The sequence below is a fragment of the Lampris incognitus genome, chromosome 7 (assembly GCF_029633865.1).
Source record: "Lampris incognitus isolate fLamInc1 chromosome 7, fLamInc1.hap2, whole genome shotgun sequence".
NCBI lineage: Eukaryota > Metazoa > Chordata > Actinopteri > Lampriformes > Lampridae > Lampris > Lampris incognitus.
In genome coordinates, this window is record NC_079217.1 from 27917943 (window position 1) to 27938801 (window position 20859).

Here is a 20859-nt window from a genome sequence, read left to right on the forward strand (position 1 = left end):
TTCATCACACTAACCTGCTGCACATCCTTCCCAGCTCGGTCCCTCTGTTTAGCCAATTGCTGCAAGTACTTTTCTCCTTCCTTGGTGTCTAACCTCTCATACAACTTGCCATGCACCTTTTCCTTTGCCGCCTGTCTCTTCACCTTACACTGCATCTCCTTGTCCTATCTACTTTCGTCATCTCTCTATCCCACTTCTTCTTTGCCAACCTCCCCCTGTGTACTTTCCTGTACTTTCTGATTCCACCACCAAGTCTCCTTGTCTTCCTTCCTCTGTCCAGATGACACAAAGTTCCTTCCTAGCTGTCTCCCTCACCACTTCTGCAGTAGTTGCCCAGCCATATGGCAACTCTCCACCCAGTGCTTGTCTTAGCTCCTCCCTGAACTCCACACAACAGTCTTCCTTCTTCAACTTCCACCATTTTATCATTGGCTCTGCCTTCACTTTCTTCCTCTTCTTGATATCCAAAGTTATCCTACAGACCACCATCCATTACTACCTGTTTACATTCTCCCCTGTCACCACCTTGCAGTCTCCAATTGCTTTCAGATCACACCCCCTGCATAAGGATATAGTCCACTTGTGTGAACCTTCCTCCACTCTTATACATTGCCCTGTGTTCCTCACTTTTCTTGAAATACATAATCAGCACAGCCATTTCCATTCTTATCACGAAATCCACCACCATCTGTACCTCCACATTCCTCTCCTTGACACCATACCTACCTACCATCACCTCCTCATCACCTCCGTTCCCTTCACCAACATGCCCATTGACGTCCGCTCCAATCATCACTCTCTCCTCCTTGTATACACTCTCCACCACTTCATCCAACTCACTCCAGAATTCTTCTTTCTCTTCCATCTCACACCCAACTTACGGGGCAGATGGGCTAACAACATTTATCATCACACCTTCAATTTCCAGCTTCATGCTCATCACTCTGCCCAACACTCTCTTTACCTCCAACCCACTCTTGACATACTCATTCTTCAGGATTACCCCTACTATCCACCCCTACCACACCATGGTAGAACAGTTTTTACCCACCTCCGATGCTCCTGGCCTTACTCCCTCTCCACCTGGTCTCTTGCAGCTCTCTTCCTTTACCAGTCATAGTGCCGACATTCAAAGTTCTGACTCTCACCTCCACACTCTTACCCTTTCCCCTCTCCTTCACCCAACAGTAGCATAGTTTCCACCGGTACCCTGCTGGCCAACAGTACTGGTGGCGGTCATTGGTAACCCGGGCCTCAACTGATCCAGTATGAAAATCTTATTCATGAACTGCATATTTGATTTGGCAAAGATTTTGCACTGAATGTCCTTCCTGATGCAACCCCCCCCCCCATTTATCCGGGCTTGGGACTGGCACTAAGAATGCACTGACTTGTGTGTCCACAGTGACTGGGTTCAGTTTAACCCTGCATATCTTGCCATATTCCTTAAGTTGCTCAAAACGTGTGCTAAATGACAACAGCAAATGATGGGGGGGGGCAGTCTCCTTCCTAAATGTGTATAAGTCAAAATGGGTTTTGAAAAAATGGGAGAATTCAGCATGTTGTGGGTAGATCATGGATCTTGATGATTAATCTCATCTACCTTAAGTGGCCTAGGTCATTTCCATTAAATATATCATCCAAGAGATTTAGGGGATGGTGAATGGGTGATGGGTCATGCCCTGATGAATCACAGTGGGTCAATACTTGACTGTCCCTGTGACCTGAACAAGATTAACACCCACCCCTATAGGTAGAATTGAATTAGGACCCTTTGTTTATTTTGCTTATGCGTAGTGCATGTGGATTGAAGAAGAATGCTCAGCAGTTTTGTCTTTTCCCCAATTAGCTTAAGGCTTCCAATTATCAGTGCATCTTTTTGAAATTATGTAAAAAAAGATTTGAATCTCTTAAATTGTTAATCACTTCGGACAAGCTTTAGCTTGTTGGAGTAAATGAGACTGCATAAATCCTTGGCGATTTTTCCTTACACCTTTAAAAGTCAACTCAGTGTCCACAGCAATAAGGAGAGTCTCAAAACTCCTGCTTTTGATGAGCTAAATCTTTCTTTCCCCTTGGTGGAAAAACATCTGTCGAATGAAAGAACTGCTAGCTCAGCATATAAGCCTTGATCAATATACACTTACTTTCCAGTAAAAACACACACACACACACACACACACACACACACACACACACACACACACACACACACACATTCAGCTTTATGTTGTCCTCAGCCTAGCAGTTAAAAATTGGGGCTGACACACAAGGGCACCTTTGAACACCTCCATCTGTTTCTTTGAATACACTGTGTGTGTGTGTGTGTGTGTGTGTGTGTGTGTGTGTGTGTGTGTGTGTGTGTGTGTGTGTGTGTGTGTGTTTATGAAGCCACTTATGTTATCTGTGTAATGCCTGTTAACAGCATTTGTATAAACAGTATACTTTTGATTTCCCTGATTGTTGTATTACTTGCTTTTAGAGTGTCTTATTCCTAATGTAATACATCATCAAAGCCATGCCATCAATGGACCTTTATAATTGAGCAGTGATGAACCTATTCAATTGTTAATTTACAATATCTGATTTTATTTTTTTTTAAATTCGGTAGTTGTCGCCAATCTTGGCAGCATTAATCTGCTGCTTGCATCTGTTTGGCTTTGTTGCTGGCACAGTTGCCTTTAACTGAGCAAGCTCAAAAATCCCATAATAAACTTTCGGCAGAACAAGTTAACCTCCTCATTGTAAATATTATCTATGATTCCAATTTTCAGACCTGGTTTAGATAGCAATTGCAAAGATAACCAAATTCTGAACTTCTTTAGGAGGTGGTCACTACTGTACAACCCCTATATTTAAATGGGAATATTGGAATTATTATTGTTCATTATTGCTATTTAAATTATTTGAATTTGGAGAATACAGCTTCTTCTGCTGTTACAATAATTTGTCAAGTCTAGTTTACGCTCTTCATTTCCTGTGAAGCCTAATCCCAACCGATAGCTGCTAAGTGTTTTGTCATTGAGTAAAACATGAAGCATATGTGTTTACATGTGTGTTAACTACAGTGAAACCATTAAGTAATAGGTTGTTTCTTCTGGGGTTAAATGTTTCTTTCTGTTTGCTGTTCTCCAGAGGGAGATGGGCACACAGAATCAGCCCAGTGGGCAACTGTCGATGCAGTTGCCCACTGGGGACCAGGGTTTGCGCCTCGGTCTCGTCAGATCCGACTATGGCCGGACTCGATGAAGCAGCAATAATTGGCAACACTGTCTTTGGGAGAGGGTCGGAGTTGGCTTGTGTTCGTCACGTGAATACGTCTCTGTGTGTGTCGGAAAAAGCAGTGGTTCGACCTGGGCGTCTCCTTCGAGACTGCCGGCTGGAGAGATGCAGTTGGCGAACGCATGCAGTATAGTACGAGGGTGGGTGTTTGCAGTCGGCTTTACTTTTGTCACCGTCGTTTACTTTGAAATATCTCCACATGGTTGACATTGCTCCTCCTCCACCGCCTACCTGCTCAACTGAGAGGTGAATGAAACGCTGCTGTTAAGTGGTATCGGGTGTTGTTTTATCGGATCAGTTTTATGATTACGAGGACACACGCACAGCAAGGGACCGATACCCGATGCTGGTATCAGTATCGGCACATCCTTAAATCATACATAAAAGGACAATGTTACTTTAATTTGTAATCACTGACTTAGGAGCTATTTTCTGCTATCTTTTATGCAGAAGTTGATTTCATCCTATACACTTTGCCTTCTCTGTGCTGAAGAGTGAAACCAATGGAATTTCTCCACATTGAGCCGATGGGAAGTCACACATTGCTCTTGCAGCCGACTTTATGGTTCATCCTAGTGGCATTGAATAACAGTACAAAAACCTTTACAACTATCTCATAAATTGTCTAACGTCTGAAACTTTTTTTTACAGGCTCTCAGTATTACAGGCTACCTTCATGTATGTAATTACTTTGCATTTTCTATTAATTTGAAGAGAGTCTAACAAACAGATTGAGACACAGAATGATTGTTTACGTGAGTGAGTCTGTATGTGTGCTTGTTGGTTCATTGTCCCTTCGAGATAAAACCAAGTAGACTTATTGACTGTGCTGTTGAGGTCGCAGGGGACTCCCTCTCTCAGGGAGCAGCCTCCTTGGGTCTACTTAGCGCAGACCTCTTGAGAGAACTATCCATATGCAAGAAGACCAAACAAGTGATGTATCCCTACTACAAGCAGTGAACAAAAAATTATTACCTGCACACTGGTGATTCCTCTTTCATTAACGTGATGACAACCTTCCTGAGAGTTCAACACCCCTCCAAAATACAAGTCTCTGGCACAAATAACCCCCGCCCAGGTTGCCACAGATCTGTGCTGTCAGTGCAAGCTTCCCTAAATCAAATTTTGTTTACATCACCCTGAGACAGACTGCAGTACACTGTTACTTGTCACTTAAGTGTAATTGATGCATTACTAGTTTCTCTGTGGAGCTACTTTTATAACATCCTTTCATTGGTCTTAACATCAGGAGAATCATATCTAGTTCTTCAATTCTTTGACAGATATTTCATTATAAGCTCTACATAAAGGTGAAGGGCAATTTAAAATGTTTTCAATAGACTTTCACAACTATACCTGCAATGTAGTGTTAAGCTGTTGCATTAGCTCATTGTAACACTCATTTCACTCAGTTCTGGCCGTTATCTATTGAGTGGTCTTTTTTGTTGTTTTGATGACACTACAGTAAGTTGAGATACTTAAGCTCTGCATACTCTGTCCTTCTGCTCACAATCATTTTGCTACTCCATTCTCCATACTTAAAGTATATTTTTCTCGGTGAAGACCAAAAACCTAGACTAAGGATGGATAAGGATTGGTGTGGCACCTATGGTTGTGTTTGGCTAACTCGGGTGAAATTAAATTGTTGATTTGTCTAATGATATAAAACAAGTGAAGTGATTTTTTTTTCTTTTCTTTTTTTTTTTTTACTAATTAGTGCTACTATAAACTGGCCAGAAAACCTGTCATGTTGGACACCAGGAAACCTGCAGTCACAAAATGGCAGCCAAATGTCAATAAATTTCTCCTCTAATGAGTGTAGACTGACAGAGCAGGAGAAGCTCTGTCAGCATAGACTGGGAACCCATTTATAATAAGTCATGCAGAGCCCATTTTGTTGGCTGAATGTGTCTCCATTAATTGTGCTTGAGTCTGAAGAAAGGGCCAGCTGTACAGTAGGACAATACAAGATGGAAACTTTTGATTTAGTAGAAAGAAAAAAGAATGAGTTTTCAGAATCAGAATCAGAATACTTTATTCATCCCCAAGGGGAAATTGGGTGTCTGTGTTAAGAAGATCTGAAAGGATTGCCACTGTTTTCAGAGTTAAAGGGAAGAAGTGCGGGCCTTTTGCTAATTTTGCACAATTCCGATGAAATGTTTTGTTTGCCTTCCTCTGTTTGTGGTTTAAGTTGAGTAGGAATAATTCTAAATCCTGCACCCTTCTAATGTTTTCTCACAGGTGATAGCTTTACACTCGTCCCCTCAGACTTTGACCTAAAGTTGTTTTCTGTACTTGAGTCTCACGAGCATTAAAATAGATATAGTTTAATTAAGACAGGCAAGAAAAATTGTCCAGTGTTACCCTGATTAAAGGAAACTGGCTCACTTCAATGCTCAGACTGATTTATTAGGGATTAGGGAAAATTAAAATTTAAAAAACATCTCAATGTATAATTTTGTCATGTTTTCAGTTTAGAAGAATGTGGCATTACACTTTCATGGAGATTTGTTTTTGGAAGACAGTATTCACCTTATAATGCAAAAAATAATTTTCTTCAAAGCTCCAATAAAAATCATGCTTGCTTATTTTAGCACTCGTTTAGCTTTGGCTTTATAGATAGTTTTCTATCACTTTGACTAAAGTAAATCTACAACTTGGTACAATGCTTTTACAAACCTCACAGTTGAAGTTGGATAGGCCATCTTGGTTGTCTTCCGTCTGACATCTCTAAATAGTAATAGAAATTGTGGTTAAAGGAAAGGTTCTTTATATGATATTCAGCACCAGCATCTCAGACCAAACCAAAACAAACCTTCCTCCTCCCTTTGCATTCCTCATTTCAGTTGGAATATTGATTTTTACAGTATAGAGTTATTTTATTAACATTAGTCATGTATTCAGCTTGGTAAGCAGGTATTTCTACAATCTTCGAGTGACCTAAAATTCATGTAATATAATTATTATCTTGCTAGCTATCCCACGTGCATGCGCAATGCACTAACATGCACATGTGGCCAGACCGGATCCAAAACAAAGAACAGAGACGCTCAGATTATAGCACACACAAGAGGGAGTGTGACTTCATTCTCTGCTCAGGATGCCATTACTCCACTATCTCGTCACGTAGAAAATAGTTGTTTGCTGCTATATTAAAGTTCAAAATCTAGTATATGGCACCTTTAAATTGTGGTTCATGGATTCCAATTTTCAAGCCTATTCTATTGATTAACAAGTCCTCCTCTTAAGACAATTAAAATATGTTTATGCTATAATTCAGAAATTGGCAGTAGCTCTCTGTTGGCGGTTTTTCACAGCAGTGTAGTGATTTTGACACATGATTTCAATCCCAACTCAATTCTATGTTTCTGCTGCTTATTGGTATCATTGATACAGCCCAGTAATTTAAAATTGGAATCTTTGATGAATTTTGTGAGAAATATTGCATTTAAGTTCACCAAATTGCTTTGCGAGGCACCGTAGAACAGCTGTGATTCTAGGAATTAAGGGAAGATCAGGAAGTCCTGCTCAGTGCAAGTAAATGTGCAATGAAGACTTCTAGGATAGCTTGGCATTGATTGCTGCCAGTCTCAACCTGTCAAGCTGTGGAGGGGGTTTAATCATTTCATCCATCCCCTCTTGGTTTTCACCACACTGTTCACTTTAACGTAACTAACCAGTTTCTTATTCTGTTCCTCTCCCCCATTCCCTCCCCTTGTCTGCAGCTCTGATAGATTGATGGATGACACAATAAGGTAAGCCAGGCTCATTTTCACTATGATTTAAATAAAGCAAAATCTTTTTGTGTGATTGGAACCCCCCCCCACACACACACAAAACACATGCATGCACATTGAATTTATTGAAGAATAGCCCCTGGAGATGTAGTACCTCATTTTTAAGGTGGTCCTAGGTCCTGTAGACAAATGCAGAATTATGAAACACATGCAAACAAAAACAGCCTTACAAAACAAACATACACAGCAAATACACAGATTCAAACAACTTGTTAACCCTCTCCCACCCACACCCCCAGTCCTCAGAAGAGGAAAAATTGGATACATCCATCCATTATCCGAAACCGCGTATCCTGCTCTTGGGGTTGTGGGGATGCTGGAGCCTATCCCAGCAGTCATTGGGCAGCAGGCAGGGAGACACCCCGAACAGGCCGCCAGGCCATCACACAGGGCCGACATACACACTCACACACACACACACACACACACACACACACACACACACACACACACACCCACACACACACACACACACACACACACACATTCATACTTAGGGACAATTTTAGTATGGCCGATTCACCTGACCTATATGTCTTTGGACTGTGAGAGGAAACCGGAGCCCCCGGAGGAAACCCACACAGACATGGGGAGAACATGCAAACTCCACACAGAGGACGATGGCTCAAACCCAGGACCTTCTTGCAGTGAGGCGACCGCATTAACCAGTGCACCACCATGCCGCCCAAATTAGATACAATGACCCGGATATTAAATCAATTATTTCAACAAAGAGCAATTCAAGTGGTTTGTCTTCAAGTACACATAAATGAAAGTCAAGTCAAGTTTATTTATATAGCACATTTAAAACAACCACAGTTGAACCAAGGTGCTGCACAAGTTTAAAATACAATATGAAATAAGTGACACATATGAATATAAAAATATATGTAAAGAAGACATAAAATAAAGAATATAAAATATAAACAATAAAACAGAAGAATAAAAGTATATTTGCACAATAAAATCATGGTATCAAACTCAACTTGAATTGAATGCCAGCGAGAAGAGGTAGGTCTTTAACAAAGATTTAAAAGTCTCTAGGGTCTGAGCAGATCTTATGTGTACTGGTAAGTTGTCCCAGCGATCAGGGGCAGCTACTGCAAAGGCTCTGTTGCCCCTATTCTTGAGCCTGGATGTCGGAACGTGTAAGAGCATCTGGTTTGTTGACTTGAGTGCTCTGACTGGTGTATTATGATATATTAGCTCAGATAAATAAGATGGTGCCAGCCCATTTAAAAACTTAAAAACAAGTAATAAAATCTTAAACTGGATCCTAAATCAGACAGGAAGCCAATGAAGGGAGACCAGTACAGGCGTTATGTGATCACGTCGTTTCTTTCGTGTCAGAAGGCGAGCAGCTGCAAAAAAAAAAAAAAAAAGAAAAGCATAAAAGCATAAACAAGTTGTTTTAAGATGAGAAAATAAAGATGTCCTGAAGCAGCGGAAAGAGGTATAGTGGGGCAGCTTAGCATAAAAATTGTGCATTTTGTGATAAAAGCATCAAACTTGGTACATATGTAGCTTAATATATTTAGAAGAAATTTGGATATGGAGCCACTGAAAATTAACCCCGTAGTGGCCATGGCAGGCATAGACGTTATTAGATTGCTTTTAGCCAGGCTGTGGCCTCCATAAATTTCATATCAGCCATTATGACAAGACAGAGGAGAATGTTACCTTTCCAGAGATACCGATATTATTGTTCTAGTCCAAATAGAACCAGAGATATGCCATTTTACATATTGAATGTCACCAATGCATGTTGAAAAAACTAAGTTCCCAGTCACTTTTGAGACATTGTTCATCTATACACTATGTATAGACATCTATACCTAAACACTTCTCTTCTGTTGGTCAAGGTTTAGAACCAGCGATTGCAGGAAACAATACACAATTCAGTACTTCAACAGTGTTTATTGTTTTTTTTTGTTTACAAAAGTAACTGCTTATCAACTTAGTTTTTTCATAGGGTCAATCCAAAGTCCAAAATATTTGAACAAATCAATTTTCTCAAGGGGTGAGCCATCATCAAAATAAATATGCAGGGCGTCCGGGTGGCGTGGCGGTCTATTCCATTGCCTACTAAAACAGGGATTGCCGTTTTGAATCCCCGTGTTGCCTCCAGCTTGGTCGGGTGACCCTACAGAGACAATTGGCCGTGTCTGCAGGTGGGAAGCCGGATGTGGGTATGTGTCCTGGTCGCTGCACTTGCGCCTCCTCTGGTCGGTCAGGGCGCCTGTTTGGGGAGGGTGGGGGAACTGGGGGGGGGGGGGGTAGCATGATCCTCCCACGCGCTACGTACCCCTGGTGAAACTCCTCACTGTCAGGTGAAAAGAAGCGGCTGGCGACTCCACATACTATGTTGGAGGAGACATGGTAGTCTGCAGCCCTCCCTGGATTGACAGAGGGGGTGGAGCAGCGACCGGGATGGCTCGGGAGAGTGGGATAATTGGACAGATACAATTGGGGAGAAAGGGGGGGGGGGTCAATAAATAAATAAATATAAATATGCAAATCAAAGGGATATGAATGACTGTCACGTGCTAAACACCATGCTGCAGGACTTATTCATATAGGTTTGTTATTATGAAACCAGTTTTGGACCAAATTTAAATCAAACTACAAAGAATTCTGGATTTGCAATAAATCAGAGTTCGAAGTGTAAATAAGTGTCATCAGCATAAAGATGAATGAGACAGTTATAGCATATTTTAGGTAAGTCATTAATAAAAATAGAAAAAAGAAGTGGTCCCAGGGTGAAACCTTTTAACAGTTAAATAGTCAGAATGAGAACCTTGAAAGACAACACACTGACATATATTATGAAGATAGGCATTAAACCAGAGAGGAGAGCATTTTGAGTTAAACCAATGGAATAGAGCTTGTCAAAGAGGAGGTAGTGATTAACTATATCAAAAAGCTTTGGAAAGATCGATTAAAATTGCACCTGTGAGTTGGCCTTTATCCAGTGGTTCTCAAACTTTTTCTGTCATGCTCCCTTTAGGAGGAAGAAAAAATGTCATGCCTCCTGCCCCAACAAAATGGTGACAAAACAGGCCAAGTTTCTTTAAATAACATCAACTTCATGAAAATGCCTTTCACTTTTCTTTCAGTAATTTCTGTTGTGCAAACAAACGCAAGTTCCACTTCAACTTTATCAAACCTCTTTTTGTGACATTTGTCACTAGATTGCTCCATCAGTCTGTGTGCTTTTTCAAAAACAGAAAAACGAAATAAAATTTAAAAATCCCTTTGCTAGAACAATAAAGTTCAATCTGTGCAAAAAATAGAACAAATGCAGATATTTGGGAAAAATGATGAGCTGATCTGATGGAACAGCTGTGACCCATCTAGTAGGGTTGGCTGAACTTGATCACATCCATGGAGAAAGAGCCCTAAATACTAACAAGTCGCTACTTGAAATGCAGAGCCACCCAATCCAAACTGGTGAATACACAAAATTAGTGCTTTTGGAGCAGATGGTGCAAGTGTTAACATGGGTGCAACAGGGGGAATAGGGGCACATTTCAAAGGTGATATAGGTGAACATGTCCCATCCTTCCACTGTCTACCACATTGTCTGGAACTGGCAATGCTAAGCACCCAAAGGTCAGTGCCAATGATTGAGAAAATCTATGACCTTTTGCAGTTTGTGTGGAAAACATATTACTTTGGTCCTAAAAGCAAGTGAGAACTGAAAGCAATAGGTGCAGAATTGGGCTGTACAGTATGAAACCCTTTGGTTGTTAAAACTCAGCACTAGCTGCCACACATTTATCGGGCACTCTCGGTTTTCCTTCAGTCAAATTATGCAACAGGGCAGGGGCAATACACTGCTGTGCATCATCACATGGAGCACCTTGCAGCCACATTCAAAAACATTGACATAAAGGAAAAAGGGGGGGGGAAAAGTGGTGTGAGGCAGCCCTTTAACATTGCAGCATATGACATCACTATATTTTGGCCTCTGAAATTTTGATTTGGCTTCTAAATATTTTGGCTTTCGGAGCCTAATATATATATATATATATATATATATATATATATATATATATATATATATATATATATATATATATATATGTATTTTTTTTTGCCAGGAGCTCAGTCTCTTTATTAATCTATGGCCTTGTTCAAACTGTAGGCAAATCGGATTTGTTTCTCAAATTAAAAGACAGACTGTCCACACTGTTATTTGCAACTGATCAGATCAGATTTGTGTCCAGACATCACCAACGTATCTGCATGGATTGCTGTGATAACAATGCAGGCATGAGTAACTATGTACACTGGTGACACGGTTTATGAAATGCGGGAGCATGAGAAATGACGATCCATCATCTCGCCCTCAAAACAATCGCGCTGTCATGTCCTTGTAGTTATTACCACTACCACTCTGCTAGTAGCAGCATGGATGCTGCTCAGTCACTCTGATGCACTTCTGTCACACTGGATTTGATGTCATCGTGTGTCACATTGCGAGTGATGCAAAAGACGGTTTGAAATCCGATTTGGGCAGCTAGAGTGTCCAGACTGAGATGCACCTGACGAAATATGATTGGAATCACATTTCAAACCACATCCAAATGTGGTTTAGATCCATCCATTATCTATTATCCAAGCCGCTTATCCGAATTTGGGTTGCAGGATGCTGGATTCTATCCCAGCAGTCATTGGGCAGTAGGCAGGGAGACACCCTGGACAGGCTGCCAGTCCATCACAGGGCCGACACATTCACACCTAGGGGCAATTTAGTATGGCTGATTCACCTGACTTACATGTCTTTTTTCGGACTGTGGGAGGAAACGGGAGCACCTGGAGGAAACCCACACAGACACGAGGAGAACATGCAAACTCCATATACAGGACGACCTGGGATGACCCCCAAGGTTGGATAACCCCGGGGTTCGCACCCAGGACCTTCTTGCTGTGAGGCGACTGCGCTAACCATTGCGCCACCATGCCACCCAGCTCCATCCGTTCTCCCTTCAATTTAAACAAGGTTCAAACTGGTCTAGATCCAATTTTCAAAAATCTAAGTTTTGCGGTCCAGACTTTTTAAAATCAATCTGGGTATGTCAAAAAAACTGATTTGGGCTCAGCAAGGCCTACATCTGTCCCTGGTCCATAAATTTCCATTTCTTGATACCTCTTCCAATTTATTTACTTTATTTTTGCCAGTATTCTCCTTTTTGTTTTTTCCTTCTTCCATCTCTGTCATATTCCTGTATAAGGAAAATTGCTGCCCACCATAGCAATATCATTGTCCTTCTTGGTTTAAAACCCCATCCACTGAAAGAAAATGATTAACTCTCTTCAGTTTCTTAAAGGAGGAGGTTCGGATAAGCTTAAGGGTGAAAAATTAGATCTGTAGCATTAGAATGCTTTACTGGGCTAGGGTTTGAAACTGTCACTTTGCAAAGATTGCCTCTATGAAAGCATATCAATTACAATTATTTTCTAATTGCCATTTCCTCAAAAACGATCTGAACCCTGGGTACATGTAGTTTGGCAACCTAAGACAAGCTAGTTTGAAATGATAAATTGCTTGCGTTTGTGCTGCATGAGAATAAAACAGTGGACTATCTTCTATCTTTGATTCCCATGAGCAATTTGGCATTGAGCTACAGGCTGATTGTGAATGTCTGAATTGGCAATCGGTTTCTGTCTGACTGTGGAGAACATGATCCACAACAGGGTTGCTCCCTGGCCTCTCCATCCCCCTCTGCAGCTTCAAATGCATGCCACTCTTTATCACTACACATACACACACACAAAACGGGGATCTTCACAAAACTTATTTTTGTACTAATTGTCCTATTCACCCACAACAGGGCACTCATGCAGATGTACAATGCATCCGGAAAGTATTCACACCCCTTCACTTTCCCCACATTTTGTTATGTTACAGCCTTATTCAAAAATGGATTAAATTCCTTTTTTTTCTCATCAATCTACATACAATACCCCATAATGACAAAGCGAAAACGGTTTTGTAGAAATTTTTGCAAATTTATTAAAAATAAAAAACAGAAATATTGCATGTCCATGAGTATTCACACCCTTTACTCAGTACTTGGTTGAGGCACCCTTGGCAGCGATTACAGCCTCAAGTCTTCTTGGGTATGAAGCTACAAGCTTGGCACACCTATATTTGGGGTATTTCTCCCATTCTTCTCTGCAGATCCTCTCGAGCTCTGTAAGGTTAGATGGGGAGCGTCACTGCACAGCTATTTTCAGGTCTTTCCAGAGATGTTCAATGGGGTTCAAGTCTGGGCTCTGGCTGGGCCACTCAAGGACATTCACAGACTTGTCCCGAAGCCACTCCTTCGTTGTCTTGGCTGTGTGCTTAGGGTCGTTGTCATGTTGAAAGGTAAACGTTCGCCCCAGTCTGAGGTCCTGAGCACTCTTGAGCAGGTTTTCATCAAGGATCTCTCTGTACTTTGCTCCATTCATCTTTCCCTCGATCCTGACTAGTCTCCCAGTCCCTGCCGCTGAAAAACATCCCCACAGCGTGATGCTGCCACCACCATGCTTCACTGTAGGGATGGCATTAGCAAGGTGATGAGAGGTGCCTGGTTTCCTCCAGACGTGACGTTTGGCATTCAGGCCAAAGAGTTCAATCTTGGTTTCATCAGACCAGAGAATCTTGTTTGTCATGGTCTGAGAGTCCTTTAGGTGCTTTCTGGCAAACTCCAAGCGGGCTGTCATGTGCCTTTTACTGAGCAGAGGCTTCCGTCTGGCTACTCTACCATAAAGGCCTGATTGGTGGAGTGCTGCAGAGATGGTTGTCCTTCTGGAAGGTTCGCCAATCTCCACAGAGGAATGCTGGAGCTCTGTCAGAGTGACCATCGGGTTCTTGGTCACCTCCCTGACCAAGGCCCTTCTTCCCCAATTGCTCAGTTTGGCTGGGCGGCCAGCTCTAGGAAGAGTCCTGGTGGATCCAAACTTCTTCCATTTACGAATGATGGAGACTGCTGTGCTCTTCGGGACCTTCAAAGCTGTAGAAAATTTTTTGTACCCTTCCCCAGATCTGTGCCTCGATACAATCCCGTTTCAGAGGTCCACAGACAATTCCTTTGACTTCATGGCTTGGTTTCTGCTCTGACATGCACTGTCAACAGTGGGACCTTATATAGACAGGTGTGTGCCTTTCCAAATCATGTCCAGTCAATTGAATTTACTAGAGGTGGACTCCAATCAAGATGTAGAAACATCTCAAGGATGATCAGTGGAAACAGCATGAACCTGAGCTCAATTTTGAGTGTCATAGCAAAGGGTGTGAATACTTATGTACATGCAATATTTCAGTTTTTTATTTTTAATAAATTTGCAAAAATTTCTACAAAACCTTTTTCGCTTTGTCATTATGGGGTATTGTATGTAGATTGATGAGGGAAAAAAAAGGAATTTAATCCATTTTGGAATAAGGCTGTAACATAACAAAATGTGGGGAAAGTGAAGGGGTGTGAATACTTTCAGGATGCACTGTACATTACATGCACGCACTCTTCCTTACTAACATACAAAGTGCTCACCCAATTTGCCAACCAAGTAAGTAAGTAACATGGCGATATATCCATCTTATTATTTGGCCTCATCAGTTTCTTCCTATAGGGCCCTCTCACCCCATGGCTAGAAGCAGCCCTTCCCGATGGGCCATGGCTCACTGCTCATCAACACAGCCATGGTCTCATTGTTGCATAATCCTACCTGCAGAGTAAAATAAATTGGAACAAGTGCCATTTGCTGACCATATTTACACTTCAGATAGTTCATTGGTTTACTTTGCCCTTGGTCTTCAGTAATAAAAAAAAGAAGGTTTGGCTGAAGTGATATCGGTTGCTACATAAAACCTTAAAACCTACATACTACCTTAAAATGAAATTGGAAAGCTACTGAGATGATTGTTGCGGTTAATTTACAAACCCCAATTCCAATGAAGTTGGGACGTTGTGTAAAACGTAAATAAAAACAGGATACAATGATTTGCAAATCCTTTTCGACCTATATTCAGTTGAATACACTACAAAGACAAGATATTTAATGTTCAAACTGATAAACTTTATTGTTTTTTGTTTTTTTTGTTTTGCAAATATTCACGCATTTTGAATTTGATGCCTGCAACATTGTCCAAAAAAGCTGGGGCAGGGCCATGTTTACCACTGTGTTACATCACCTTTCCTTTTAACAACACTCAATAAGTGTTTGGGAACTGAGGACACTAATTGTTGAAACTTTGTGGGTGGAATTCTTTCCCATTCTTGCTTGATATATGACTTCAGTTGCTCAACAGTCCGAGGTCTCCGTTGTTGTATTTTGTGCTTCATAATGCGCCACACATTTTCAATGGGAGACAGGTCTGGACTGCAGGCAGGCAGGCCAGTCCAGTACCCGCACTCTTTTACTATGAAGCCACGCTGTTGTAACACATGCAGAATGTGGCTTGGCATTGTCTTGCTGAAATAAGCAGGGATGTCCCTGAAAAAGACGTCGCTTGGATGGTAGCATATTTTGCTCCAAAACCTGTATGTACCTTTCAGCATTAATGGTGCCTTCACAGATGTGTAAGTTACCCATGCCATGGGCACTAACACACCCCCATACCATCACAGATGGTGCCTTTTGAACTTTGTGCTGGTAACAATCTGGATGGTCCTTTCCCTCTTTAGCCCAGAGGACACGACATCCATGATTTCCAAAAACAATTTGAAATGTGGACTCGTCAGACCACAGCACACTTTTCCACTTTGCGTCAGTCCATCTCAGATGAGCTTGGGCCCAGAGAAGCCGGCAGTGTTTCTGGGTGTTGTTGATATATGGCTTTCGCTTTGCATCGTAGAGTTTTAACTTGCACTTGTAGATGTAGCAACAAACTGTGTTAACTGACAATGATTTTCCCAAGTGTTCCTGAGCCCACGTGGTAATATCCTTTACAGGATGATGTCGGTTTTTAATGCAGTGCCGCCTGAGGGATCGAAAGTCACGGGCATTCAATGTTGGTTTTCGGCCTTGCCGCTTACGTGCAGAGATTTCTCCGGATTCTCTGAATCTTTTGATGATATTATGGACTGTAGATGATGAAATCCCTAAATACCTTGCAATTGTACTTTGAGAAACGTTGATCTTAAAACTGTTGGACTACTTGCTCACGCAGTTTCGGGGATGCTCCTTTTATACCCAATCATGAGACTCACCTGTTTCCAATTAACCTGTTCACCTGTGGAATGTTCCAAACAGGTGTTTTTTGAGCATTCCTCAACTTTCCACAGTCTTTTGTTGCCCCTGTCCCAGCTTCTTGGGAACGTGTTGCAGGCGTCAAATTCAAAATGAGTGAATATTTGCAAAAAAACAATAAAGTTTATCAGTTTGAACATTAAATATCTAGTCTTTGTAGTGTATTCAATTGAATATAGGTCGAAAAGGATTTGCAAATCATTGTATTCTGTTTTTATTCACGTTTTACACAACGTCCCAACTTCATTGGAATTGGGGTTTGTAATTTAACAGAGCTATGAAATGCTATAACAATGCCATACTCCCTCATGTAAGCAAGAAATAGAATAATAAATGTAAGGTGATATTGCTATTTTAATTATGATAAAATACAAGCATGCATACACTAAAAATTGATATTTTATGTAGAATGTGTTATTTTTGTAGAAATCAATAATTTTCCAGATTTTGAGTGATAATGTAAGTATGATATCACTGGTCACTTGAGGCACAGATGTTACTCGTTTCATCTCTGAGGCTGAAGGGAGTCTCGATAGACATTCTCTTAGAAAACATGTGATTAGACCAAGATAGCCAAATCGTTGAATAGCAACTTCGTTACCTAACCTAGACCAAATCCCAACTTTAATCTGAAACATAACCACTGTAACTGTAGTCGTCATCGCTTTTGTATGAAAGTTGACTTTTGCGTGTTCCTTGCATGATATTTTCAAGTCATTATTTGTATGCTGCTTGTTGAGAATGTGAATCTGCAGTCCTCATTGGTCATGTGATTTCCAGGACACAAGCAGCATTGATCACAAACAAACAAAATCTGTTTGTAGCATAAAAGGGGTTGGGACATAGGGAAATCGACCGATGGATGATTTAAAGGGAACTAAAAAAAGAAAAAAGGTTGATGTATTCCATTGTCCAGTTAGGACATCACCTGAATACTACAGAATGAGTCATCATTCAGAGGGAATTGATGTAAAGCAGGGTTATGAGAACATTTTAGTTGTGGAGTAAATCCGCTCTGACTCTGCTATAGAAATGAAGGCTGAAAGGCAGGCTTAGTAGGTTCTATTGATTAGCTTGTGTAACGGATGCCACGGAAGGCTTGTGCAGAGGAGGAGAGTTTTCCTGCGGAGCTGCACTTTTCAGCCCTCAAAGATGCTGAGGTCCAAGTTTGAGGGTGAGTGGGTACAGTGTCACAGCAACCCTATACCCTTCAAGACCCAAATAACTCACTCTGTCACACACAGGCACGTACATACGTTAAACTCACACAAAGTTGAAGGAGAATACTCTTGGGTGACGATTGTTGCACTTGAGACCAAAGTTGTCTGTGGGTGTTAGACTGGATCTTCTGACAAGTGATGAGTTAACACTGCAATCCTTCTCTTTGTCCCAATAGAGCCCAAAGATTTTGGCAGAAAACGGTGTCTTCAACCTAAAAAAAAATGCTTTTTCAAAATATCATGTACAGCACAAGAACAGTGTTCTGTAGTGGTCATGTTTTTTTAAGCAGCACCAGGTAACTTTTTTTTGCTTTAACACATTGAATTCATTTTGGTGGCATATTGTAATGGTTCTGGAATAATGATGTAATGATACCAAAAACTATGATTATGCTACGATTAAAAAGTCCAAGATATGATATGTATCGCGATATTAAAAAGAAAAGAAAAGATGATTTGGAAAAAATGTCCTTTCTTAAATAATAAATCTTATGTGTACAGCGTTGTTTATTCGTAGAAAATTCGTTTTTCCTTTTTTATTCAAGTTTTTTTTGTGTGCATTTTTTGCTTTTATTTGATAGTGATAGAGAGAGAGACAGGAAAGGCAGGGGAGAGAGAGAGGGGATAATGGGATATACAAATAAAATTGACTTGACATGCAGCAAAGGGCCTGGGCTGGATTTGAACGCAGGCTGCTGGATTAAGGACTGTGGTACATGCTCTACCAGGTGAGCCACCGGGGCACTCTGTAAAATTAGTTTTTCCTTTTAACTTAAAGTGTTTCTTCTTTCCTTCTTAATAAAATAAAAGTAGCCAGCCATAACCTAAACATGTGTGAAACATTTGCGTACATTGTCTTGGCAATGAATGACTGAACTATGTACAATTGCAAAACAAAAACGGGTAACACTTTATTTTAGGGGGTCTGAAATTACCTAGTAATTTCCTAGTAATAAGGTGGTAATTATCACGTAATTTCTTAGAAATAAGGTTGAAATTACCTTGTAACTTCCTAGTTATAAGGTGGTAGTTTTTACAGGTAATTTTTCAGCTAACCCTAACCCAATTCACAAGGTAGTTTCAACCTTATTTCTAAGAAATTACGTGATAATTACTGTTGACTACTAAACTTGTTCTGAATAAACACGACGTTTATCTTCAGTGAAACCGACTTTATTCACTCCATTTCTTCACGACACCAAGCGACCAGCAACTTGCTCTCAGCATCCGCACCACCACAACTGCGCATGACAAGAGACTCCCGCTTAGAAGGGGCAATACACTGCACATGCATAACCTGACCAGAAGGGGAGCTGTCCTCCATTACATTAACTAAATAGGGATGCATAGAGATAACAACATGTTAACAATCTCATTCTCTTTTTTAAAGAAATAAACAGAAAACAAAAAAAATGAAATTCACAGCGTGAATTATGGAACATACATTTCCAGAGAAATCAACATGTCATGGAAACATTTGAGAACAAAATCAATTGTCCATCCAACACCCTTTTAACCCGGGTCCCATTGTCCTTCACAGAGTGCCTTTAAGAGCACAAGAGCCGATGCTCCTTTCTTTGTGAGACAGTCAGCGAGTTGAGTTTTCGTGTCTGACCAAAGAAAATCATCTACATGACATGCAAGCACCCCAGTGACCTTACATTGCTCATCCAACCAATAAAATATTGCTGGATCCACCTGAGACACTCTACCACCAGTAGTCTGCATGATTTCCTTCACTTTGTTGTACCAATATAGTGATGCGTCTGCAAGTCCATAAACACATTTCTTAAGTTTCCATACAACATGTTCACAGCCTGCTTCTGTAGGGGGGCGGATATAAATATCCCTGGATAGCTCCATACCCTGTAAAAATGCCGATTTGATGTCCATAGAATGCACTTCCCACTGGTTTTGACATATCACTGATAACATAAGTCTAAGTGAATCAGTAGCACATGTAGGGGAATCCTTTTGTAGCTCTTGAATATTTATCTCTTCAAAACCTCTGGCAACCAGTCGTGCTTTAGGCACAATACCCTTAGGTGTTTCTTTAAGACTACAAACCCATCTAGTAGAGATACATTTCTGACCTGCATCTTTAACTACCTCGAAGACATTATTATTGTGCCAGTTCTTTATTTCTTCCTGTTTAGCTGCATCAAATGAGATGTCTTTCGTTGTAAGTACATCAGCTTCTCTGTCTGTTTCTATGTGGAGATTATCAACTTCTGAGATATCAACTGATACCTTTTGCCCATCACTTCCATTATTCTCTAGATGTTGCATGTTATACCATGTTTTATATTTCCCTGTAGCTTTGCCTGCTCTCCCCAAGACTCTTGCTCTAAGTAGAGTATTGTCACCTCTGTTCATATATGTTACAGTCTGTCCTGTTTTTAAACTCGTACCTGCAGAGGGGACAGGATTATCATGTGCATTAGGCTTATGGGCCATTTCAGTTTGTGCAACATTACTTTCAGGTAACTCATTCTCTCTATTTTGTTCACTGTCTAAATCATCAGCTACATTGTTTATACCTTGTTCATCATTTCCTGTTTCTGTGTCTTGTTCATCATTTACTGTTTCAGCATCATTTTCATGTTGTACCATTTGTTCTTCGTTAACCCTTGTGTTCACCTTGGAAAGTCTAGAGTGATGTACTAAGATTCCACCATGCCTTACAAAAACAACAGCTCCATCCTGACCAATAACAATTCCTGGTCCTTTCCACTCATTACATTCAGCTCGTTTGTAATACACCTTGTCACCCATGTCATATTTTTCATCTGTAGCTCTGAGCTGTTTACGTAGTGCTCGTCTTATCCTTTCTGAGCACTCTGCTTCAGTGAATGCTTTTCTAGCAGCATGTAGGGCCGAAATGTGCTCTCCTACTCTAGCACTCATAGTAGTACCCTCTAGTGCGGGTGGTTTATCAACCAGTACAGAAGGAAGGTTAGGATTCAAACCATACACAAGTTGACGTGGACTGTAGCCGTGCACATTATGCATACTGTTCTTAGCCATAAGAGCCCAGTCCAGGGCCGTTTCCCAGTCACAGCCACTTTCTCGCCTGACCTTCAGAATGATGTCGGTGAGGGTCTGATTATGCCTCTCCAGTAGTCCGTTGCTCCGGGGACTGTATCCCGCTGTTGTTTTCGTCTCAATGTTAAAGTTCTCAGCCATATCACGGAACTCTGCATTATTGAATTCTCCTCCGTTATCGCTGTAGAGCCTCTGGGGGGCGCTGTGGATTCCTATCCATGTATGAAGAAATGACTTGATGATCTCTGAGGACTTCTTGGTTTTTACAATGCTTC

The 20859-nt window shown here is 41.0% G+C and overlaps 1 protein-coding gene across 2 annotated transcripts in view; it reads left to right on the forward strand.

Moving 5' to 3' along the window:
- The window catches only part of gosr1 (golgi SNAP receptor complex member 1), a 58313-nt gene that overhangs the window by 31520 nt on the left and 5934 nt on the right, over positions 1-20859 (forward strand). The window contains exons 7-8 of one of the 2 annotated variants that reach the window (XM_056284145.1): positions 7008-7037; positions 7630-7803. In XM_056284145.1, coding sequence (XP_056140120.1) covers positions 7008-7037; positions 7630-7744 — 145 coding nt within the window. In that variant the 3' untranslated portion in view covers positions 7745-7803. Of the gene's footprint in view, positions 1-7007; positions 7038-7629; positions 7804-20859 lie in introns of those variants that run through there. The other variant, XM_056284144.1, reaches the window with a different exon arrangement.